General features: G+C 36.0%; 1 protein-coding gene across 1 annotated transcript in view; it reads left to right on the plus strand.

Moving 5' to 3' along the window:
- Nucleotides 1-23119, plus strand: part of LOC140150764 (dynein beta chain, ciliary-like) — a 143069-nt gene that overhangs the window by 23041 nt on the left and 96909 nt on the right. Inside the window, exons 2-5 of the mRNA XM_072172866.1 lie at nucleotides 16600-16808; nucleotides 17428-17617; nucleotides 18383-18482; nucleotides 21555-21766. Of these exons, the coding sequence (XP_072028967.1) occupies nucleotides 16600-16808; nucleotides 17428-17617; nucleotides 18383-18482; nucleotides 21555-21766 (711 nt within the window). The remainder of the gene's footprint in view (nucleotides 1-16599; nucleotides 16809-17427; nucleotides 17618-18382; nucleotides 18483-21554; nucleotides 21767-23119) is intronic.

Genomic DNA, 23119 nt, shown 5'->3' on the forward strand with positions numbered 1-23119 from the left:
ACATGCTATGAGCCGTTGTGATGTGCCCTGAGTAATTTAATTTGATGATTTATCTCTGTCATGTCTGTGTAAAATTAAAATCTATTTTATGAGACATTTTAGGATTCCCCTTCTTGCATCAACTTGATCAAAAACAAATTGAATCATTTCTAATTTTGGATCATATGGTAATACCCTAGAGATTGTAAATTGAAGATGATGTCACGGATTCCCCTCAGGAAATGATGTCATGTGAAAGGTTAATGTTATAATTAAGACTTGGGAATTTCCCAGACTGCAGGATAGTGTGAAGGTAGTAATAGCCTATTGATAGGATGGGGTTTTCCCATTGCTTGATATATAAGAAAATGTAAACACAATTATTGTCACAGTTGATAGTGTTGATCTGGGCTAGCTAGCTAATATGCTTACAGTCCAATTCCTTCAAAGAAAGGAAATTGCAAACCAGAAATATTTTATGTAGTGAAAGTACTACTATTTGCCAGTGTTGTCGGAGAAGATCTAGAATACGTCAAAGAACGTACTTCTTCCAAGAAAGGAATATATATTCTTCTGTCGACTTGCTGAAGTCTGGTGTTTTGATTCAACGCAACTGTCAAAATAAGTGGGGACAACTGCATCGCAAGGAGATAACGGCAAGAGGAGAAAGCAACACCATTTTTGTGTGAGGATTTCATACACAAGGATATTTATAAACTCAAGTGTATCCTGGACTTCGCTGATTTTCGCAGGACAAGTGAACAAGGATATATTACATCATCGTCCAGAACATTGCAAGAACTTTATGATCACCAGGAAGAAGAATGCTGGCTAAGTACTAAATAGTTAAAGAGTGATTATATTTCATTATTGTGTATGTACATTTGTTGTCATATATTGTACCAATCATATTAGGGGGCTGGCATTTTCTTCGGAAGGGGGTCACAAATATGTCGGTGACCGGAGTCAATTTTTTTATGACCCCCCCACTATGGCGGGCAAAAATTTTTTACGACCCCCCTATCGCGGGTCGAAAAATTTTATGACCCCCCCTTCCAACTACACAGACTCAAGAAAAATTATTCATTGCCGGAACTAAGGCGCGGAGCGCGTCAAAACTTAAAAGTGAAGAAAGTGTGTGGAGCGCGTTAAAATTTTTATTGTAAGTGTAAAGAAGGCGCGCGGGCGTGTAAAAAATTTGCATAGATTGTATGCACATTTCGATTACGAGATGGGTGTGGTGTCATCCATGCTCAAGACCTAGAATCTGTTTGATAGCTCCAGCTGAAATTCCTCCTTTGTATCAGGATCTTGCAACTTCTTCCAGTTGAATTTTGGTCTCTTGCAAGGTTTTCCTTTGCTAGTTCGCAGACTGGCAGCTAGACGGATGCTCACAATACGATGATCGGAGTCCACTTCTACTGAGTTGTATGCTCGACAGTTGCGGAGAGAATTTACCCACTTGCTGTTTATTAGAATTTCAGCTCATTGGGCTGTATGATAACGGCGGAAAGGGCTTTTATAGACCCCCTACCCCATAGGTTTACGTGCTATGAGCCATACAGCATTCGATATAATCGGCTTTTATATTGAAGATGGTCCCTTGATTTAGACCATCAAGATCATCTCCATTTATTGCGGGTCCCCCAATTTATTTCTTTATTTTATTCGATCAAAATATTTGAATTTCAGCTCATTCGGCTGTATGATAACGGCGGAAAGGGCCAAAGACCCCCTATCCCATAAAGGTTTAAACGTGCTATGAGCCGTACAACATTAGATATATTCGGCTTTTATATTGAAGATGGTCCCTTGATTTAGACCATGAAGATCATCTCCAGGTATTGGGGGGGCAATTTTTTCGTTATCTTGTTCTGATTCAAATATTTGAATTTCAGCTCATTGGGCTATATAATAGCGGGGGAAGGGCTTTTAAAGACCACCTACCCCATAATAGGTTTACGTGCTATGAGCCGTACAACATTCGATATATTCGGCTTTTATTGAACATGTTGAAGATGATCCTTTTATTTAACCACAAAGATCGTCTTCAATTATTGGGGATCCCCGTATATGTTGCCCTTTATTTTATTCTGTTCACAATATTTGAATTTCAGTTAATTCATTGGGCTATATCTAATAGTGTGGGAAAAGGGCTTTTAATCCCCCCACCATAGGTTTATATAGCGGGCCTAAGGGCATGCAGATGAAGTTGATTTAGACCATGAAGATCATCTTCAGTTATAGGGGGACCCCCCCCCCCCTAATTTTTTTCTTTATCTTATTCTCTCCACAATAATTGAATTTGAGCTCATTGGGCTATCTAATAGCGAGGAAGGGGCTTTTAAAAAGAGCCCCCCCATAAGTTTATGTGCTATGAACATACTGATATATATGGGTTTTTTTGCAGATGATCCCTTGATTTAGACAATGAAGATCATCTGCAGTTATTGGGTGGACCCACTCAATTTTTTAAAATCTTATTCTGATCACAATATTTGAATTTCAGCTCATTGTGCTATCTAATAGCGGGGGAAAGGGCTTTTAAAGATCCCTACCCTAAAGCCATGAGCTGAAATTCAAATTTTTCCGTGTTACAAAATTTAAATTCCGTGTTACAAATTGGACGATTCCGTGATTTTCCGTTTTACATTATAAAGCACTGAAAAGTGCATACATTCCCATACAAGCATGTTTGTAGACTCCCCTCAACATCCCCATTAAAATTAAGCATCATCAATTCTCGCTATTCGCCCAGACAAACAATAAGGGCGCCGCCAGCGGTTTGCGATGTAATCGTGATGTATCATGGGAAAAGGTCGACATCCAAGTCCGCGCAATACGAATATTACCATGCTATTACATAGGAACACGTGACAATATTTTTTTAGTTTGTCAAAATAAAGGTGTTACACGCGAATCGATACTCAATAATACTTAATAATGTGATTTGAAATGTGCACAATTAATTTTTCTCTATCGATTTGCGTGTAATACCGTTATATTGACAAACTAAAAATATTGTCACGTGTTCCTATGTCATAGGGCCTGCACTTTGGCTCGTTTTTTGCATGTTTACATGGTCCAATAATCACAAGATGACTGACATGTGGTAACAAAGGAAGCAGTCACTGCAATTTGATTATGTCCCATATGATTGGCCATTCAAGACACCCATGTGAATATACTATAGCGGCCTTTTCAAAATATAATACCGGTTTGCTTGATTGCATTGACAATACCCGGGAACAATAGGCCTACACACAGTATATGCATTGGACAAACTTTTTACAATAAGCATGATAAGTGATGATGTGCCCTCCAGATTTATACATCGTTCGTCTCGCACACTGACAACATTTGATTGAATGGACTGTTACGCTACTGCGCCGTGATTACGGTGAAGGACACTTTTCAAATCCTTTGTTTGGAGCCAATCAATAAAAGCATGCAGGGCCTCTATACCCATGTACAGTTTATCCCTTACATAACCTATGTCTTGAATACGCTGGCAAAGTTATGTAATAATCGGATTAATACTATATATATAGCAGTAGGTAAAAACAAGTTTTGAATAATCCGCGCTACAAAGTCCCATTCAGTGATCCCAGCGAAAGTGAAAAAAAAATCAAATTGTTACGTTTATAAAATTTTTTAATGAAAAACAAATGGCAAAAAAACAAAACAGGAAAACGACAGTATTGACGAAGTTGAAGCCCCATTCAAATACATGTAGCTTATTTATATACTGTCAGTACCGGTATATAAATTACAGACTCACGTAAATGCATTATTTTTTGCCTTAGACACACGGCTTTCGGCTGAACCACTGCACTAGCAAGCTTTGTTAGCACATCTATGACAATGACGAAAGGTACAAAATCAGCCATATAAGGCCTTTAGATAGCAGAAGACACCAAATGACCAAATTGGTGTTTTATGACCTTTGACATTCTTTTGTGGCGAGTGACATGGTCTTTCAATTCACGGCGAGTGTCCTTGACAGGTTTGACTATGCTTCAGTGGTCATGAAAGAATTCAAAAGATAACCTCTGCCCCAATAATCCCAAGCAATTGTCTGAAACTGCTCCTCGGATCATAAGAACTCAGTCCTCAAATGATAGTCATAGTAATGTCCAAAATATAAAAATTACTGACTATCATTGAAGACCGAGTTCCGCAGTCTAGTATCCAAAATCTGAATTTTGATGATTTTTACGATCGTCGGGATGAAAAAAAATCAAAAAATCACTGAATATTCCTTTAGTTCCCTCCTCTCCTTACCCTGGCAATATAAATCAAAGAAAAATAAATAAAACAAGAAAAGAAAAAAAAAAAGACAAAGAAAATTAACCAAATTAAAGACTTAATGTACGATTTCCTTCAAATTTTAAATTTGTCATTATATACTCAAAATGCTGAAATAATACTAGTAATAATTATCGGGAATGGTTTCTGTTAATTTTGAGCTGAAATAATAAGGTAAAGTGAAAGAAACACTGCTTGTTATTTTGGCCGTTTAACACGCAGTTCTATGGGAGGACATTATGACTTTATGTCGAACTTTGCTCTATTTACCTACAAACACAAGCAAGTTGGCTGAGTCCATGTAGGTGCAAGCTGTAAACATTACAAATATGCTAAAAAATCAGGTTTGAAAAAATTAATCAAATTCATATTATAAGATCGTACATTATGACTTTAAGGGATCTGGAATGAGCGTTTTGAGCGTTTCGATAGTATTTTTGTGGGACATGAGAGCACATCAGACATATCGAATTGCATTCTGAATACGAAGAATGTCTTTCTGAGATCAAATAAATTTCATTGAAATTTATGATATAATACAAATTTTATGACAAATTATTAAAATTTGATATTTTTCACATTTTTGATATATAACAGTCCTCGAAGTAAATATCATAAATCTAATGATATATTCTTAAACAGTCCCTGTCATACCATACATGTATAGTCCTATGTATAGTAATTGTGCTTTATCTGTTTTGTGCTGTTTAAACAAATAGTTAAACATAATTTCCATAAAATGTAAGCTTTTACTGTCAGATATGTCCCCTTTTAATTTTGAGCAGAACAAGTGAGGTAAAGCAAAGAAAATTGGAATTTACTACTACTACTACTAGCGCCAAAGAATGTTATACGATTGTAAAACGGTACGATCCTTTGGGTGTGTGTGTGTGTAGGTGTACGTAGGTGTGTCCTGCACGCGTATTTTTTTCTGTAACTATAATGGGACGCAATACGATACCGGTATATTATAAGAATCAAACTTACAAGAAAAATGGCTCTTGTCAAATCCTACAATTCTGTCAGAGAAAATATGCATATTTGCATTAAATTTTTAATTAATTGACATAATTGATTAATTAATAAATATTTTATTTAATGATTTACCATAATTCCAAACATGTCAAACAATGTGTCAAATTAAAGCTAATGAAATGCTTTATAAATTGGTCAGATAGAGCACATTTTGCAGAATGCATTTAGTATTTTAGTTACATGACTCCAAACATAGGCCTACTATTCCAATTTTTTGCTATACAAGCATAGGAGCTGTACTTTTAAAATCCGCGCCTAATCAATAATAATAGTCTTTCACTCCATTGTCAAACCTAGAGTGTGATGGTTTTGTAGCAGATGACAGTGCTCATTCAAGCCTGTCAAGGTCAGTTAGTAGCCACTTGCTGAATGGATGGCCATTATCAGCTATCAAAGAGATGCCTTGTGCAGCTGCCAATCGCAGTAGAGGTTTGATAACATTTTGTTAAAAACCAAAATGTGATATAAGGACAAAGCTGTGCATGTTGGTACTTAATTGTTTGGATTCTTATGTTGAAATGCCCTTGTATTAGTATTTTTATGTGTAGTGTATATTGTTCATAAATTATATAGCTTTTAAATTATGGGCATTTTTGCTCTGTTGCACTGTACCATTATGGAATATGAGCAAATCAATTACCGACACAAGCAGGTATACAGTGTATTATTTTATTTTTATTTCGTATCTCAGGAGCATAGCTCACTTGGTAAGGCATCAGAATTTGGTACACGAGCGCTTCGAACTTTAAATCGGAAGGTGGTGAGTTCGAGCCTCATCACGGTCACATTAATTTTATAAACCAAATATTGTTCGAACTTTTCATATTTGTTTTTCTTTTGTTGTTCCTTTTTTTTGTCTTTTTTTTTCTTGTTTTATTTAATTGTTTCTTTGATTCATATTGCCAGGGTAAGGAGAGGAGGGAACTAACGGCCCATTCAGTGATTTTTTCATCCGGACGATCGTAAAAATCATCAAAATTTAGATTTTGTACTAGACTGCGGAACTCATTCTTCAATGATATAGTCAGTAATGATCATTTGACGACTGAGTTCTAAACTGAGTTCAAAACTTGTATTCACCTACTGTTATAGCATTAGTCCGATTATTACCGTACACAACTTCGCCAGCATATTCAAGACATCTAATGCAAACAATCACCATAGATTATGACGTATCACTGAATGGGGCTTTGTAACGCGATATATTCAAAACTTGTATTCACCTACTGTTATAGCATTAATCCGATTATTACACAACTTCGCCAGCGTATTCAAGACATCCAATGCAAATAATCACCTAGATTATGACGTAGCATACCGTAAATATGGCGGAGTACTCAAATTCATTCAACAAAAGCATGATTAGAAGCTATTCAGTATCGAAGTTACGTAATGTTACTATGTCAACGGGATCACGCGCTAGAGTAATGAACCACGATCGAAATGATCACCACATAAAGTATATGGCACTCGAAGGCATACCAAAGTAGCGTGATCCGGTAACCAAGAGAATTACGTAACCACTTCGATGCTGAATTGCAATCTACTGCGACAGCTCGTCTCACACACATAACAAATGCACTATTATACGATCAAATAGGTTGACGACAACGTTTGATTGAATGCACTGCATTGCGCCATGATTACGGTGAAGGACACCGGTTCAAATCCTTTGTATGGAGCCAATCAATAATTTCACGCACATCCTCTATTATTGCCCAATTATTGCCCGGGATGATTGCACACTGTAAAAGAGCTATTGTTATAATGTTTGATGAAATCGTGTTTAACTATTTGCTTAAGAACGGCACAATACAGATAAAGCAGACAGATTTACTACATGTGGTACATGTATAACCGTATAGGGAATATGTGTGAGTCGAGTATTACCTAAATATAATAGGGGCGTATCCAAAAATGAATTCACGCCCATTTCAAATGTCGAGCCAAAGTGCAGGCCCTATGTAATAGCATGGTAATATTCGTATTGCGCGGACTTGGATGTCGACCTTTTCCCATGATACATCACGATTTTCCCATGATACATCACGATTACATCGCAAACCTTGTGTGTACTTCCGATAGCTGTATCGGACAGAATCTTGCATCGTAGGCCTAGAATAAATGCTAGAATGGATTGTTTAATGGTTGATTACTGCTAAATTATCACTTTTCTTTGTTGTTTTTTGGAAATCAACACAAAAGTTAGACATTTTACACAGATTTTCACTATACTTTGTGGCATTTTCAAATTTCCGTGAGCAAACCCCGAATTCCGTGATTTTTCCGTTTTTCCGTATCACGGAGAAATCATGGCTTTACCCTATCCCATATAGGTTTACGTGCTATGAGCCATACAACATTCGATATATTCGGCTTTTATATTGAAGATGGTCCCTTGATTTAGACCATTAAGATCATCTCCAGTTATTGGGTGGACCCCAATTTTTTTTATCTTATTCTGATTACAAAATTTGAATTTCAGCTCATTGGGTTATCTAATAGAGGGGGAAAAGGCTTTTAAAGACCCCCTACCCATATAGGTTTACGTGATATGAGCCGTACAACATTCGATATATTCGGCATTTATTGAAGATGATCCTTTTATTTAACCACGAAGATCGTCTTCAGTTATTGGGTGACCCCCCCAATATTTTCCTTTATCTTATTCTGTTCACAATATTTGAATTTTAGCTCATTGGGCTATCTAATCATGGGGAAAAGGGCTTTTAATCCCCCCCCTAGGTTTAAATAAGGGCTTTTATTGCAGATGATCCCTTGATTTAGACCATGAAGATCATCTTCAGTTATAGCCCCCCCATTTTTTTTCTTTACAATATTCTGTTCACAATAATTGAATTTGAGCTCATTGTGCTATCTAATAGCGAGGAAAGGGCTTTTAAAAAGAGCCCCCCCTAAGTTTATGTGCTATGAACATACTGACATATAACAACACATCGGGCCGTATAATAGCGGGGGAAAGGGCTTTTAAAGGCCCCTACCCTATATAGGTTTACATGCTATGAGCCGTTGTGATGTGCCCTGAGTAATTTAATTTGATGATTTATCTCTGTCATGTCTGTGTAAAATTAAAATCTATTTTATGAGACATTTTAGGGATTCCCCTTTCTTGCATCAACTTGATCAAAAACAAATTGAATCATTTCTAATTTTGGATCATATGGTAATACCCCTAGAGATTGTAAATTGAAGATGATGTCACGGGATTCCCCTCAGGAAATGATGTCATGTGAAAGGTTAATGTTATAATTAAGACTTGGGAATTTCCCAGACTGCAGGATAGTGTGAAGGTAGTAATAGCCCATTGATAGGATGGGGTTTTTCCCATTGCTTGATATATAAGAAAATGTAAACACAATTATTGTCACAGTTGATAGTGTTGATCTGGGCTAGCTAGCTAATATGCTTACAGTCCAATTCCTTCAAAGAAAGGAAATTGCAAACCAGAAATATTTTATGTAGTGAAAGTACTACTATTTGCCAGTGTTGTCGGAGAAGATCTAGAATACGTCAAAGAACGTACTTCTTCCAAGAAAGGAATATATATTCTTCTGTCGACTTGCTGAAGTCTGGTGTTTTGATTCAACGCAACTGTCAAAATAAGTGGGGACAACTGCATCGCAAGGAGATAACGGCAAGAGGAGAAAGCAACACCATTTTTGTGTGAGGATTTCATACACAAGGATATTTATAAACTCAAGTGTATCCTGGACTTCGCTGATTTTCGCAGGACAAGTGAACAAGGATATATTACATCATCGTCCAGAACATTGCAAGAACTTTATGATCACCAGGAAGAAGAATGCTGGCTAAGTACTAAATAGTTAAAGAGTGATTATATTTCATTATTGTGTATGTACATTTGTTGTGATATATTGTACCAATCATATTAGGGGGCTGGCATTTTCTTCGGAAGGGGGGGGTCACAAATATGTCGGTGACCGGAGTCAATTTTTTATGACCCCCCACTATCGCGGGCAAATTTTTTTTACGACCCCCCCTATCGCGGGTCGAAAAATTTTATGACCCCCCTTCCAACTACACAGACTCAAGAAAAATTATTCATTGCCGGAACTAAGGCGCGGAGCGCGTCAAAACTTAAAAGTGAAGAAAGTGTGTGGAGCGCGTTAAAATTTTTATTGTAAGTGTAAAGAAGGCGCGCGGGCGTGTAAAAAATTTGCATAGATTGTATGCACATTTCGATTACGAAGTTAAAGAATGCGCGCGCAGCGCGAGAAAATTTTGAGTCACCAGCCCTTAATAATTCTATAACCCCCCCTACTTTGGGTGTTAAAAAAATTATAACCCCCCCTATTTTTGGTCTGAAAATTCTATGACCCCCCCCAGTATTTTTGGGACCCCCCCCCCCCCTTCCGAAGAAAATGCCAGCCCCCTTACATGTACGTGCTTTCAATTAAAGACTTAGATTTTGTTGGCTTAACCAACCAGTGTATTTGTGTTGTGCATTCGTGTGAGTTCGGGTAAAAGGTGATTTTGGCCTTGAGTCAAGTACGACTCGTAACACCGTACAACATTATATATTCGGTTTTTTTTATTGAAGACAATCCCTTGATTTTATAGTCTATGAAGATTAACTCCAGTTATTGGGGACCCCCAATTTTTTAAAATCTTATTATGATCACAATATTTGAATTTCAGCTCATTGGGGCTATATAATAGCGGGGGAAATGGCTTTTAAAGACCCCCTACCCCATATAGGCCTAGGTTTAGGTGCTATGAGTATAGGCCTACACAATTTGATAAAGGGTTTTTTGAATTTTGATTATCCTTGATTTAGACCATGAAGATCATCTTCAGTTATTTGCAGGACTCCCCCACCCCATCTTTTTAATCTTATTCTTTTCACAAAAATATTTGAAATTTAGGGAATAATCACATTGCAATACGTCAGGGGTACGGAGCATTTTAGGGGAGATGCGACATTTTTTGATTGACTTGAGGGGAAGGACATGAATTATTGACCTTAATAGGGGGGACATAAAATATAGGAATGGTGAATTCAAGGTGGGGGCATGACATCTTTTTAAAAGTATGTGTAAAGCAATTTTATGTTATGTGGACGAAGTGAGATATTGATTAAGAGCATGTATGCAATAAATAGTTCAAGCAGTGAACCTATTCATCTTAACAAGTGTGTAAGTAAAACCATGATTACGTCGATCTTCGTTTAAATGACAATATCTCCCAGATGCATCAACCTAGTATTATCTTCATATTATCAGTAAGTTAACATATGCCCCTTTCTATTTATAGTACAAAAATATATTAATTAGCCATTTTATATTTTTGATATATTGTTTTAAAATGTCACATATCCCGGTACCAATCATTTTGATACACTATGTATGAGCCATACAACATTCGATATATTCGGCTTTTATATTGAAGATGGTCCCTTGATTTCTCTTTGATATGGCGGGGGGGGGGGGAATTTGTGTGTGAAAATATAGTGAAAATCCTAAAATTATAAATCCGAAAATTATAATATTAAAATATAATCATATTATTATTATGTTTATTTTTTTCATGATTTTTCTTTCGTATTTTGTTGGTTGTTGGTAACTAAACAAAACCAATGATTTTCGATTTTTAGCCTCAAAATCAACAATCAACTCATTCAATAGGCATGTTCAGTATTAATTTTTGAGCTTGTTGGCGCAACATTAGGTCCTATAGGGCTAATTATGCAATTTAACGTATTAATTTAATTTTGTTTTAGTTTGTTTTGTTTTTGTTTCTATCAACAACACATTTAAAGAACCACCGTCCCACTTAACCCAAGTGGATTTGTTTGGGGTAAGTGAGATTAGGCCTACATTAATTTGCATTTAAGCCTATTTTCATCATGGTTTTCTGCTATCAGGCTTGTAAAAAACATTCTTTTTTAAATAACAATAAATAATTTAAATATACTTTATATTATCTCTCAATTTGTTCATAATTCTCAACAAAGATCTTTAAATATTTGTAGCACTTCCACAAACGTGTACATCAACTCCAAAACTGTTTAGTGTTTAGCCTATTGAACCTGGAAATAATGTGTTATGAACTCCCCTCGAACTCCCATCGCGTACGCGTTGTGTGGAAGTTTGTGCCGGAGCTTGCCGATCAGAATCAAATGTGGCATTGTTCGAATGGAATAAGTGCACCCAATAGTTTTCCTATAAATTGATTATCGCAAGTGATCACTGGGCTGGGCTTACTTCACACGGGTAATGGGTTTTCAAGGTAGAAACAGGTCAAAAATGGTATTGGTGCTGTTTTTAAAAACGCCCGCCTATATCCCACCCGTAGGCCTACGATAGGCCTACATTGAAACATATTTCAATGAAGACTACCCATAACATATGTTAAACTTGCATCGATTTGCAATCGACTGGTTATCATAAAATATCTCAAAAGCGCCGAAAATGCCTAAAAACGAGCAAAGAAATCCGGTGTTTTACACGTATTTCAATCTACCAAAAAACGTTTCAAAACGTAAAAAGGGGCCAAAGTTTAAAAAATCTTTCCTGTGTGGCTTTTCACCCTTTTTTAAACTTGGTCCCATTCAGTATAGTAGTAATTTAGGTTTAAGACTGTTCAAAAGCATAGGCTATGTATTATCAAAATCATTTGAAGGTTTATGTTTTATTATATTGCGTGTTCATAGAGAGTAGTAGATTATTATATATACTTAGCAAATTGACTGTCTGTCAACTTGCATATAGGCCCTACATCTGTACATGAGGCGCAGAATCGCACAAGACGATGAAGAATTTAACAAAGTGAGTATTTGCTACTTATGCTTAAATCAAAATACATTATAACGTCTTTACGGAAAAACTTCAATCACGCACGAACATTAATTCATTTACTCTACAAAATTAACAATGACAACTAAGAAAACAAACAAGTATCCTAAAGATGACTTCATATGGGTCTTTCATAAATTTCATAAATGGGACCAAGTTTAAAAAAGGGTGAAAAGCCACACAGGAAAGATTTTTTAAACTTTGGCCCCTTTTACGTTTTGAAACGTTTTTTGGTAGATATTAATTCTTTTTTGAAGTAAATGGTTAATGGTTCTTTGTAGCCCTGCTGGGCAAACTAGTTGGATATCCATATTTCGGGATGAGTGGTTTTTTTGAAGCTTCGATGGGCAAACTAATTGGATATCCATATTTCGCGGTTCGTGGTTCTTTTTAACCCTGCGGGGCAAACTAGTTCGATATCTTCATTTCGCGGTTAGTGGTTTTGACGACCCATAACCACCCCAATCAGCTGCATGGGGTAAGAATTATTTAAAAATTAATAGCTGAACCCAATAGTTCAGCGAGGGACTGAAACGACATATTGATGACTATATATAGAGTGTATTCAATAAACCCAAGCAGAACGAGAGCTGCTAAGTAACCGTTATCCATAACCATAAACACATGCATGATCAGACAACGAGTGTTCAATTTCCTCATAGCTTCCCACGTTGTACACACGTCAGTCGAATTTGGCGGTGTTGGTTTGTTAGCCCTCAAAGCTATAACATCGTTCACTTTTTGTGAGGCCTCACTGTAATAACATAAAGATCAGTCTGATCAGTGTGATATCATTTCAAGAGGTCACTTCACATGATTAAGCTAAACAGCCTAATTCGGCCCTGATTTGGTAAAATGATCTAACTTGAAATTAAAATCGCTGTTTCGAGAAAAAGAGCTTTAAAGTTTGAACACTTGACGTTTTTCTTTTTGAATAAAATAAATTATGAAACAGATCTAATGTCTAGAAAATATATAAAGTCACTGGCTTTCTCCAAACCTCAGGTTCAGATCACTAGCGTTGGTTGAAGGAACAACATACAATCAATCAATCAATTTAAACATACTATATGCCATTACGGCACCCTTGCTTGCCCTGATAGCATTGGACTTAATGTCCAATTTTCTGCATTCAAACTTTAATTTCCTTTCTTTCTCCCCTTCTTTCTTTCTCTCTTTCTTTCTTACCTCCTTTCTTTCGGTTTTCTTTCTTTCTATCATAGGCCTACTTTCATTATTCCTTTCCTTTTTATTTCTTTTTCTTTTCTTTATTTCTTTCTTCTCTTTTCATTTTCCTTCCTTGCTTTTTTCCTTTCTTTCATTCTTTCTTTCTTCCTTCCTTTCTTTCTCTCCTTCTTTCTTTCTTTCTTTCTTTCTTTCTTCCTCTTTTTTCTTTCTTTTTTCTTTTTCGTTCTTTCTTTCTTTCTTTCTTTCTCTCTTTCTTTCTTTCTTATTTTCTTTCTTTCTTTCATAGGCCTACTTTCATTCTTTCCTTTCCTTTTTTCTTTCTTTATTTCTTTCTTCTCATTTCTTTTCCTTCCTTTCTTTCTTTCCTCCTTTCTTTTTTTTTCTTTCTTTCTATTTTCTCTTTTTTGTTCATTCTTTACTTTCTTCCTTTATTTTCATCAGTCTCTCTTCCTCTTTCTTTGCATTTCATTTAATATCTAGAGTTTGTCTGCGACTGCTTTTGCTCGCGCTGCTTTAATTTGCGTGTTGCGCCATTTCTAGTACGCACCTTTTAACATCGCGTTTCTCATTTTTATTTTCCGCGCTCGCAGACATTCTCTATTTTGCTTACTTTGATAAAGTACTTTTGTACGAAATGTCAGTGTATAATTTTATATTAAAACATCGTTGAACAACACGATGTTCCAAAGGTTAATGAACGAGAATGAAAAGTACAGATTAACTTTATCATGTTTGTCTCCCTATGCATGAGTGCGTATATTTATGGCCTTTACAATATTTCCTTATGTTCTTGTTAGGTATGGGGTATTATTAAAATAAAAAATAGTTATATTAAATGAAATCCTGGCATAAATAAATCGTCTTCATTCAATTGTGCTCTCTCTAAAGCAAGTAGAAATAGCTTGTACACTTTCAACATGGGAACACGTTTTGACGTATCTATAATTAGTAAAAGATGTAGCTCAGCGGCCAGCCAACAAAAAGAAAATGTCTATAGTAGGCCCTTAGCTGGCCCTATACGTGAAACAAGATTTTCTCTCTGAATTGGCCGTATTTTACGTGTAAGAAAATCAATCGCATTATCGTGTTCACTCCAAAATTTAGAAAATAAATGGGTACTTCTGGGTTGGGTATCTATAGATTGTATAGAATTTAAATATGATATATTTTCGATGGTAAATATATTTCACTTTCAAAGTTTGTAGTTTTCCGAATTGCAATTTCTGAATATTATAAAAAAGGTGAGAATAAGACTATAAATGTAAGAGTATGGGATAATTTTGATTGTTAATAAATGCGAAACGCCGGCGGTAGACATCAGCAATATCAGGGATTGCCGCGATTCTTGCAGTAGCTTTTATGAATAGAATACAATAGTGGATACAATAGCGGATACAATAGCGGAACAATAGAGCTCTCTTACGGGCAAATAAACCTCGTCGCGTTTTGCTAAATTTCACTTCTTCTTTTTCATGAACTAACCGTTATTTTTTTAAACTTGTGGCAAAACTTCGACCGACGTTTTTAATGGGGCGATTATTTAGTAGTGTGCGCCCATAACCAAGATTGACGGGCTGTATATAACAAAGTCCGGCAAAATTGGAAATTTGAAGTTCTGAAGGCCTATTTATATTATTTTATTATGATTTGTAAGTAATTGCTCTGTTCCTAATCAGAATTGTAACTTATGTAAGTGTATTGTATAATAATGCTGGCGAAAAGTGTGCATATCCATGGTAAAAAAATAGTGCATTGACATTACAAAGCCGGGATTACAAATTTGCTGGTGGTGTGGTGCATAATTCTGAAGACTGAACCGTGACCCGTCTATAACTATGTCATGCCTAGACTCGCTTGCCAGTCCTATACGCCGTACCTATGTATATTGAGGACTGGCTTACGCCATTTTGGATGTCAATGGGAAATACACACTTAACGATTTATACGCCGTTAGAAACTTGAAAAAAATCTTTAAAATTTCATCAATGTATATAAAAGTGGTACCAACCGTATAGTGCTTGCTAATTTAAGACTCGGTTGAAACAAAATTAAGGATCGAAAGCATTTTAGTGTCCAAAAGGCAAAATTATCGTCAAAGTTATGCGAAATCGGCACCCTTGCGAAGGGTTCAGAATTCGAATCGAACGAAAATATCCGATCTTTGCGATCAAAAACACAAAATTACAACTTTAAACATACCATTGGCAAAAGACATTATTACCAAACAATACAGAATAGAAAATTTGACATCATTTTCTCAAAATATTGAAAAAATTTGCTCACTAGACATCGAAAAAGTCCGCAATCCAATTCTCGTTCAAACGCGTGGGAAACTGAAAGTTTGATAATCGTGACTAGTCATGCCTGTATCATCATGCCATGGAACTGAGTGATCATGGTGATGAATCATCATGAATGCATTGCATTGTATTGATTGACTGTAAATGCATTGTATTGCATTGATTGCTGTAAACTAGGGCTTTTGTCTAGTAAAATTTCCATTGTCGACAATTGTCAAATCTGAAGATCCGGCAAGTTGCAACGAACATGACAAAGCAATATATACACCACTGACCAGTGAATAGACTGCGGAACTCAGTCCTCAATGATAGTCAGTCACTATTTTTTGGTTGTTATATGACTATCATTTGAGGACTGTTATATGACTATCATTTGAGGACTGAGTTCTTACCATACATCTTCCGAGGTGCAGTTAAATTCAGACAGACAATAGTTTGGGATTATTGGGAAAAAGCTAGGTTATCTTTTGAATTCTTTCATGACCACTGAAGCATAGTCAAGCCTTTCAAGGACACTCGGGGTGAATTGAAAGACCATGTCACTCTCCACAAAAGAATGTCAAAGGTCATAAACACCAATTTGGTGTACTTCCGCGCCTCGGAAAATGTTAAAAGGTTTAGGACTAAACTGTCCAAATATTTTATAAGTTCAGAAACCACGTTATGCGTCATTATTTACATCAAAATATTACTGTGAATTACATGTAAATGACATTTCCTGTCCTGTTATCTTGTGCTCAATTATTCCTTTTTTTATTTCATGGTAAACAATTGTGATCAATAAATTTTAAAATATTATATGCTGTGGTTTTTTGTTGTCTTTGCAGATCCTGCTTGCTTGATGTGTTAATACAGCCCATGTGTTACTGGGGGTGTGCTAATTTTGAAATATTTTTGATGACTAATAAAGAGTGATTGAACAATTTATATTATAATTTTCTTCCAATTTTCAGGTTCTTGTTCCACTGTTGTCAAACCCAAGAAATCACGAGACGTGGCCCACCGTGGTGTCCCAAGATGTCCTACGTCATGTTAACCAACTCAAAAGCAACGTGTATGTGGTCGCAGGACAGGTGCAAGGCAAGACGCTTCTACCGCTACCTGTTGGCTCAGAACAAGTGGAAGAGAATGGAGCTGCGGCTGAAATGGGTCATAAATCTGGGTAATTGAAATTCCAGAAGTTATTTATTTTATTTAAATTCATTTCCAAAGAATTAAGGTACCAGTTGTGTTCACATCCTGTATACCTAAACAAAGACGGATGTATGTCATAATTGGAACCAGCAGCCAATAGCTGCATCTTTTAGCTCAAAGTTAAGACCTCATTCGTTGAAATTGTTTAAGAAATAAAGACGCAATGATTCAAAATTTAAAAATGTAAAATTTGCAGTTTGCTCCATTGCATGCCATATTGATTTGTACACAAAGCGTTTGTGAAGAAGGGAACTAGTGCCGCGATTCCATTGATTAGCATGTTAAAACTAGCCTCATGCTTTCATTGATTAGAACACAAAAGTGCAAGTTTTGATTTCGTTTCTTCATTAGGTTTCAGATAACCATTTCTTTAATTCTCAACCAATTTCAACAAATAAGGTCTTGAATCAGTAAAGAGTACAGGTATTGGCTGCTTGTTTTAATTTTGACATATTTTTCTTTATTTAGGATATACAGGGGTGAACAAAACTGGTTCCTTAATCCTTTTTTGGCTTACTGTATTTCTGTGACAATTAAATGCCATATTGTATGATTTAACATTTGATATTTCTCATCCAATTAAACAGAGATCACTTCTGTGATCGGAGTCTTGTTCACGCTATAGAGTCTGTCATTATTGACTGGAGCCATCAGATCCGAGATGTCCTCAAAAGAGACTCAGCCCAACCGTTGTTACAAGGCTTGAACCCAGGACCTGAAGTGGAAATCCAATTCTGGAAGAACAAATATGAAAATCTGGACTGCATATTCCAACAGGTATTTAAACAATACAATTAATTTGTGTGACACATTTATTCTATACTTGCAGGGCTCCGGGGGCTGTATGATACTATCAAATGTTGCCATCCTTAAGCAGGTCCTCACATTTCCAACCTAAAACACTGACCTACTTCATGTGAAAATACCAACCCTATTATAATTGCTGACCTTTTAGGGGTACTAAACCCCTGCACAATTTTGTGCCCATTTTTGCATTTTTCTCATTTTTTGCATTGATCAATAAATCAATAACTATTTGCTTTGAGTTGTTGAATTTTCAGTACAGTAGTTGTAGTCCTTGCCCCTATAATATACAGATCTTACTTGTCACTAATGTGCTATAATTTTTGAGAAAAATGCAAAAATAGGCACAAAATTGGACAGGAGTGTAGTACCACCTTAAACCGTCTTGAAGACATATTAAAATTATGACATTATTGTTACAAAAAAATGGGAATCTATGCATAGATAACTATTCAAAATACAGTGTACCTGAAGTTAGAATCATCATACTAATTTATAGTATATAATGACTCCTGTCCTGCATTGCCTTGCTGTGGGTCCTGTTTCTTTTTGGATACCTTGAGTTCTGATCTCTTTTGTTGTTTATATTTATTTAATATGTGTTATATAAAATACTTTTATCATTGTTGTTTTTGTTTATATTTTGTGTGCAATGTAATTTGGCCTCCGGGCCGCAATTTTGTGCTAATAAAATCATATCATACATAAACAATATTGATATGTTTTATGCCTCTACAGCTTCGTTGTCCCAAGGTTTGTAAGATGAAAGCGATTCTTGAGAGGACAGAGAGCAGCTATTATCCATCCTTCAAGAATATTGAGAGAGATGTGGAAGCTGGTAAGTAACTATTACTATACCTCATAAATATTTATTAGGTAATCCAGACATCTTATTGGTTAATAGCGCCAGCGTCCGAGTACGGTATTTTGACTACTTCCCCGCGCCTGTGCAATTACGCGAACGCGGGAAGTAGTAAAACTTCCGCACTTTACTACCACACGGTGTCTCGACCCAGCGTCACCGTTCCTTCAGACGTAGCAATATGCTACACACGGCTATTCTGCAGATGCGTTTATCGTGAAAATGGCGTCTGCTGCAGTTATTTTGCCGAGATTACCGATGGATAATAACACACGAATTTGACGTTTAATGAAACAAAATGTTATTATGGAAAGTTCAAAAGAAAATTTGAATATAGGTCAAAATGTAAATATCAATTGAACAGAAATCCTGCAATAAAATCAGGTAAGCAAAATATTAAGCTTATTTACCATGCCGGCCGGCACGTTGACTAGTGTGTGTTTTGACTTTTGTTTACGATTTTACCGTGATAGTGAAGATATTTATGAGGTATAGTAAAACAAAAAATAGTCAAATCATCCAACACCTCGGGACCAGTAGTTTTGACTACTTCCCCTCAAAACATGTTGTATTTGTATACTGCTCAGACCTAAAAAAAATTGTTTGATTGGCGTAACATAAATAAGAATTTGGGTAGGTTGGTCAGCTTTTTTAAAAGGTTTTTTTACACACATTTTAAGCTTTAATTGTGTTTGATAAAGGCCTTGGAACTTTTTTCTTTTCTTTTTTTAACTTTAATTTTTTTAGATGTTTTTTTTATAAATTTTTTGCATAAAAATAAGAAACAAAGTCTACAATGTAGGGTTGGGCCTATTTTTAGGGTCAGTTGGGTTACGCCAATCAAGCAATTTTTTTAGGCCTCAGTGCCAGAAGTAGGTAAGAGCAATAGCTGCCATGTGTGGCTGCCATGTGTAGATGAGTACCATATACTGTGTGTAAATTGCCAAATGTTCACAGGGCAGATATTACACTTGCCACTTATGGCACAGAGCAGTCGATAGGTGCTATAGAATAAGGCTGCTCACAAGGTAACAATTCAAGTAAATAACATGGCAAGTGGACATATTGTACGTCTAATATTTTCAAAACTAATTTCAAATATGACTTGATGTATCTGAGTGGGTCTTTGAGTGAAAAGATCAAATTAATGTATTTAAGACAAGTCAAAGCAATACATTGACCTTTTAGGAAATGAGTCAAGGAAATGAATCAAGGAAGCCACTGGTCACATTTATAGTTATATATTTATATGTATTGCAATTATTGAGTTATGACAAATAATGAGTCAAAACAAAAGTTTTCACTGTTATCCACATCCCAGTGACATCATGCACATGGGGGAAAATAAAACCTGTCAGGATTGGACTGAAATTCCCAACCGACGCTAAGCTAAGCCACGCAGCAATAATGTGAACAACAAAGAAACGGAATAATGTCACGCAACAAAAGGATTGTAATAAATACTTTAAAAAAAAGTTCTCTTGATACACATGAAAAATAAATACATATCACAATGGCAATAACGGTTAAATATATTATGACTAGTCAGATGAAACTAATTAATGAGTATACTCAATTTAATCATTCGCGATAAAAAAAATATACCATAGTGCACTTGGAAAGGATACGTTTTAAACGTCGTTACATGACTAGAGTTCCATCACAACGTTGGCAGTTATACAGTGCGTTGAATCCATTCCCAATTATGCCACAACATGTAGCCACGCCTAGTTCAACCAACATGGAATTACATGGAATGCAGTATGTCGACGAAAACAACAGTTCCCAACGTCCAAGTCCAAGAGTAGAGTATACACACCCATGTACGGCTGTATAAATACAATTAATGAATCCGTGACTAGGATTTGTTTTCAAGTTCATATGATAAACTTCACACAATATTCTATCTGGAAGACTTTCATATTTCCAAATGAGCCACAGAATTTACTACTGACTTCTTTCTTTGATTAATGAAAGATATGGAACTTCTTTACAACATTCACACAAGGCTAGTTCCACAAGATATATTTTAAATTCCTGAAGTTTATGGCTCTACAGCAGGATGATTTAAATTGTCAATCTCGACACAAAATTACATGATATGTTGAACACCAATTCAACTATTTTTAATTTGGAACTTTATACTGAATGCAGAATTTATCACACTATGAAAATCTAAATTTGATTTTCCCGCCAAAAAAATAATTTAAACTATCACAAGCCAAGCTTTCTTTAAATAACTAATTCATCATTAAATCCACTGTATAATTTACAAACAATATTATTTTACTTACACGAACAATGTCTTAAACCAGCATGGTTCTCACAAAGTTGGAAAAGTTAGAGTGTCAGCTTCAACCATGACGACCATTTTAAACTTCGCCAAACCCGACTCAAACACAAGGCACAAATTAGCTTCTATTGCTGATTCTAGCTTCCATAAGACCTGGTATATCTTTCTGTATGAAGCATCGCAAACTGGTAAAGCCTTTTTAGCCATACGATGTTAGTATAGAGAAATATCCATCATGCTGAATAAAACAACATTTCACTTCCTCAGTGAAATGGGCAGCAGATCTTATCTCAATCGGATGTTAAAATTGAATGCCCAGATTTTCTGTGAAAATGCATCCACCAAGCCAGAAACTAATTTACATGACACACAAAAAATCTGAATATTGACAATACCTAAAGAATTGTCCACAAAAGAAATGGACTGACCTAGAATCCAGGTCTTACCACTACATACAATACACACACCACATCTAGATTGCAAGCTTCAGTGCACATACCTGCAACTAGATTTAAGGGATCATGACATTAAGGTGAATTACCCAGAAAACAATCCACTTTTATTTTAAGGGATCAACTCCAATTATGACAAAACCCATTACAATGAGCCTTGGGATCTCTTGTATTGAACCCATACCTTTCCCTGATGAGTGTAGGCTTTATTTTTCTCAATATTTTAGCACAAACACCGCTAGCACAGGCACCACTCCGACTTGCCATAATGTACTTACCATGTGGTTTGTGTATTGTCCGTAGCTCTGACAGAGGCCCAAGACATCAACATCTACTTGTCCCCTCTGCAAGGATTCTTAGATGAGCTGGAACAAGCTGACTTTGGAGACTTACACAAATTCTTGCGTCCCATTATGCATGTCATCTGCCTGATCTGGAGTAACTCTGAGTACTACAACACTCCGCCAAGAATCATTGTGCTGCTGCAAGAAATCTGCAATCATCTCATTGAGTTGGTAAGTTCAAGTTCAAAGATTAATTTTATGGTTTTTTGGCTCCAAGCTTGCTTGACGAGCCATCGTGATTGCGCTAAGTGGACATTGTATTTTGTTTCATTTTTCGGCCACTTCCGATGGTGCTTTTTTATGCTAAGGTTATTTCTGTGTGCGATATGTGCTTTTAAAATTGAGTTCTGACTTTCTATAAGTTATTTTTCAATCGATTGCACTCCATATTGGGTTGAAATGAGATGGGGAAAGTAGTTATTTTATGAAAGAAAAGTCCGAAATCGCTATGAGAAACGAGCAATTTCAATCCCTTTGCTTGGTTCCCTGTGTGTGCTAGAGATTATTTTGGTCTGTATAATTTAAGTTGCGAGAAGATGACGGAAATAGACGGATTGCACTATTTTTCTTTGGCAAGTCAAGTGCACCTGTTATCAAAACACAGACCGAAAGTCATGCAAGCTCTTCGTATTTCATCACGCTCTTTGTAGATTTAATTGTTAGAAACAGTCAATTAAACCATATTGTGGACATGATTCTGAGGAGAAATTATATTTTCAATTTGATTTACCCCTCTTCGCAAAATTGAAAATTTTTTGTATTTTTCCATAGCAAAAACAGTCTAAATAAATGATGTTCCACTTTGCCCAACAATTTTATACTTCAGAATATCAAAGATTAATATGTTTTCTCCTGAAAAACAACATAGTTTTTAGGCCAAGCCTTCTTAAGAAATTTGTTTATTTGATCGATGTTACATCGACTGTGCCGACCAATCTCGCCATTTTTGACTGTTTATTTTGGTTTCACCACATTGAGGTCATGACCTTACGGCGCATTGATTGATCATGTTGATTCTGATTGACGGTCCCAAGGTCATCACAGTTAAGAATGAATAATTCATAAGGGGGGGTGGCAGAAATAGAAAAGTTGAAATAAATGTACATAATTATTGAATTCAAATGTGACTGAAATTAGTGGTTTCAGAAATCATTGATCATGTTGATTGAAAGTTGCAAAGTTTAATGTTTTACTCTAGGCTGTGCAATATTAATCATGAGCCAAGTTTTTGAGAGAAATCAAAAGGAATGTCAAGCAATCAATGACAGCCAGGGGGGGGGGTGGATGGGGAGGGGAAATCACTTAAAAAAATATTCCCCAATATCAGAAAAAGTTACCAAAAAAAATAATAATTTGACCCGATTGCTTTCGGAAATTAGTAACAACTGTCGTAAGCGCATGAAAATGGGGTGGGTACAGTCAACATTTGGAGTCAAATTTTTGGAAGGCCAATTCGGGGTCACCAGGGGTCATCTGAGGTCAAATTAGTAAAAACTATCGTATGGGTATGAAACAGAGGATGGT

This window comes from Amphiura filiformis, chromosome 4 (genome assembly GCF_039555335.1).
Source record: "Amphiura filiformis chromosome 4, Afil_fr2py, whole genome shotgun sequence".
NCBI lineage: Eukaryota > Metazoa > Echinodermata > Ophiuroidea > Amphilepidida > Amphiuridae > Amphiura > Amphiura filiformis.